The 3862-nt window shown below is 32.8% G+C and overlaps 1 protein-coding gene across 1 annotated transcript in view; it reads right to left on the bottom strand.

Moving 5' to 3' along the window:
* LOC112028409 (xyloglucan endotransglucosylase/hydrolase protein 22) overlaps positions 1–1977 on the bottom strand; it is a 7338-nt gene extending 5361 nt beyond the window's left edge. The window contains exon 1 of the mRNA XM_024061100.2: positions 1637–1977. Coding sequence (XP_023916868.2) covers positions 1637–1921 — 285 coding nt within the window. The 5' untranslated portion in view covers positions 1922–1977. The remainder of the gene's footprint in view (positions 1–1636) is intronic.
* Between the last annotated feature and the right edge of the window lie 1885 nt (positions 1978–3862).

The raw sequence follows: 3862 nt of genomic DNA, 5'->3' as shown, positions 1-3862 counted from the left end.
TTGGGCTGCAATTTGGGTTGATTTGATATTGTCATATTGGTGAGTAATTGTGGTGGTTGGTTTGCAGTAGAGGTGTTGTTGCGGCAATGGATATTGGTAGCTGGTGGTTGTGCCATCGATGTTGTTGATGATAATGGGGAAGAGGTAATATATTATTTTAATGTGTAGTAAATATTATTTTAATGTATAAAATTGAATGATAAAACATTTGATAAATAGGATATTGTAAAATAATGTGGTAAAATAATAAAGTAGACTTTTGGTGTGTTAAAATGACATTTTTTATGCAATATTTGCTACGGATGCTCTTAGTATTAACATTTTGGAAAGGTGGATTTGTAGGCACTTACATGATGTGCTAGGGGTTCCAAAGGATAGAATAGGTGTGGAAATCTACGGTTGAGTCAAACTAGAGATAGAATTACTGCTCTCTGTTGCCCTTGCCTTAACTGAACACATTGGTGTGAATGATGTAAGGATCACCACTCAAATTGCCTAGGAACTCAAAGTCTATCTCATCCCATGTTGACCCTGTAGAGAGGGAAAATTTTCAATCTATCACAAGTTGACACATCATATTACGAAGTCCACAAAATACAGTCAATTACAAAGCGCCACGTACTGCTGCTAGGTTTTACTATCATTATTTAGAAATCAACAAAAATTTGCCAAGTGTCATTGAAATAGGGGCATAAAATGCATGCAAAAAAAAAAAAAAAAAAACCAATCACGCAACAATATGTGTAAGCGATGACATAAGCAGCCTTGAACATGTAAGCGATGACATAAGTAGCCCTGAACATGTAAGCGATGATATAAGCAAACCAATCAGGTTATGACATGTGTCACCAATCAGACTCCGTTACGTGTTGCTCATCCACCTCCAAACTCATATAAATAGAAGATCTATCCAACAACTGCAAGACATGATAACAAATACCATTCAAGCACAATATGGGGTTCTCCCACTAGTGCTCTTATATATTCAAAATCCTACACAAAGCGCATCGACAACATGAGAATGCCAAATGGGTACCAACCTCCTAAGTTCCTACAATTTGATAGGAGGTTGGTATCCATTTGGCATTCTTATGTTGTCGATGCGCTTTGTGTAAGGTTTTGAATATATGAGGGCACTAGTGGAAGAACCCCATATTGTGTATTTGTTATCATGTCTTTCAGTTGGTGGACAGATCTCTTATTTATAGGAGTTTGGAGGTGGGTGAGCAACATGTGGCGGAATTTGATTGGTGACACATGTCACAACCTGATTGATTCGCTTATGTCATCGTGCAATGCTACTTATGTCATTGCTTACACATGCTGATGTGTGATTGGTTTTTTTTTTTGCATGCATTTTATGCCCCTATTTCGATGATACTTGACAAATTTCTGTTGGTTTTTGAATAGTGATAATAAAACCTAGCAGCAACATGTGACGTTTTGTAATTTGCTGTATTTTGTGAACTTGGTAATATATTGTATCAGCTTAGTCGTCTATCGACCCTTTTGAGGATAACTGTAAATTCACACATAAAAAGATGATATATATTAGTATACCTTGAGGCATGGAATATATAAATAAAATAGTATCATAGAAGATAGAGGCAAATGGTGATTTAGCAGGAGAACTCACATAGTAGGCAGTGACTGTGCCAGCAGAGTTTCCAGGGACAAGCTTGAGTTGCATATCAATCTTCCCGAATAAATATTCATTCTTGGATTGGAATCCAGAGCCAGAGGCTTTGTCAAGGGAGAGAGTAAGAAGCTCGCCGTTGTTGAGAATCTTAGCACGGCCATCACCCCATGTAATATCAAAATCTTGGTACAAGTTACTAGCAGAGGCAGACAATATCAAAGAACCAAGCATAAGAGTACTGATCATCAGCATCACTGGAAATGTTGAAGGAAAAGAAGCCATGGATATATGAAAGAGGGTAATTGAAAATACGAGTAAGAAGAGCTTATGAAATGAAGGGATCGATGAGTATGGCTGAGAACTTGGAATGGTATTTATAAATAGTGAGAAGTGAATGGTGAATTAGTTATACGTTTCGTAAGGACAGAGTAGAAGAGGAAGTAACATAGGAAGGTCTACTAGTCAAGTCAGCTATGGACAGTTGCTAGGTTTAAGAGATAGCTGTCAAAACTCAAAAGCGTTTTTCCTAGTCCTGATAGTAATAACTCAATCACAAATTTTCTACCAAAAATAAAACACATAAAAAAAAATTAAGGACAAGAATTTTTTGGTTGTCAGAATCAGACTCAACCTAACCCATTTTGTTTTTTTTGGGTTATATTATTGTGGTTGATGGGACGCGGTTTTGGCTTTGGTTTTGCATTGAGAGGTCGGTACTACACAGTACGCATCACAAAGCTGCTTCATAGCTGGGTTAGCGTTAGCACATTATTATTATTATTATTATTTCTTCATCTTATTTAAAAAATCAAATTTTAAAAAAATATATTATTTATTGACTTATTTGACTTATAAAAATATATAAATTTACAAAATTACATTTAAATAAATTTATCAATTTTTTTTTAAAAAAATTCTTTTTAATGAGGCAACTAAAATAGTGTCTCAATTAGATTAATTTTTTAAATGTTTATTATTTTTTTTAACAAATAATTTTGAAAATAAAGTAAAGAGGGTAATAAAATCATTAGTAAATTAATTATTTTTATTTTTAAAAATTAGATAATATTTTGATATATTTCAAAATAAAATAGAGGACAAACAATTTGAGACTAGAGAAGCATATTATTGTTTTTTTTTTTTTTTTGATAGGGAAGCACATTATATATTGTTACGTGTGCCTATTTTAAATTGTTCTCTTTCTGCGACATATGTGATTGTTTGAAAAATCAAAGTCAAAAGAAGAAGATATGTGCATGCGTTAGCACCGACGGCTGGAATCAACACCGACAAGGACATAAAAAAACAAATTATCTTATCCCATTGCACAAATGTTGCTTTTTACTTTTCTATTCTGTCTTTTTGGTTGAGGGTGGGGGCGTTTCAAAAGGAAAAGTCAAAATTTTATTTAGGAGAAAATGAGAAAAAAAAAAAATCATTGGAATACATTAAATCCTAGACTTTTAAATGGAAAGCTTGAGAAATTTTATTCTCACTGCATATATGGTTGCACTTACAATTTTTGAACTTTTATTTTAATCAATTTGATATAAAAATTGAGTAATGATACAGTTACAAATTATTTTACAATATATTTACAAAATGTTGATATGTTCAACTTCTTATTGGTTTTCAATAATCATATCCAACCCACTAGCCAGATTGACCCACCCACCTAGACTGACCAGACCGACCTGAAAACTATCAAATTTGAGGGAACCTGACTAGTCCTTCACTAGTCGACGGTAGGTCTGGAAATTGCACACCCGATTTGATTGGGTCAGTTCTAAGTTGGGCACAAAACTAACCTTGACAACTCGCAGACACCCTTAGTTTTCATTTAGCCTACCATTAATATTATTTTTTCATTTACCAATAATCACTCACTATATCAACAATTTGTAAATTTTTTTTTGTAAAATAGTTTGTATTTCTAGCATTATTCATATGAATTTGGTAATGTAGTAAATAGATCTCTTAATTTTTTTGCCAATTTAATACCAAAAATTTGATACTATAGCAATAAGACGCCCTTAACTTTTTCCTATCACCAATTTTAAATTTTTTAGGGACCAAATTATCAACAAAAATATAATTAAAGGAATCTTACTACAAAAAGATAAAAATATAGAGGGTGTATTTGTTATAGTCCTAATGTTTATGTACTAAATTGGATAAAATAAAAATTAAGGGGTGTAAATGAAATTATCCAAATTAAGTTCA

This window comes from Quercus suber, unplaced genomic scaffold (assembly GCF_002906115.3).
Source record: "Quercus suber isolate HL8 unplaced genomic scaffold, Cork oak 2.0 scaffold_1004, whole genome shotgun sequence".
Classification (NCBI taxonomy): Eukaryota; Viridiplantae; Streptophyta; class Magnoliopsida; order Fagales; family Fagaceae; genus Quercus; species Quercus suber.
This window is presented reverse-complemented; position numbering and strand designations above follow the sequence as displayed.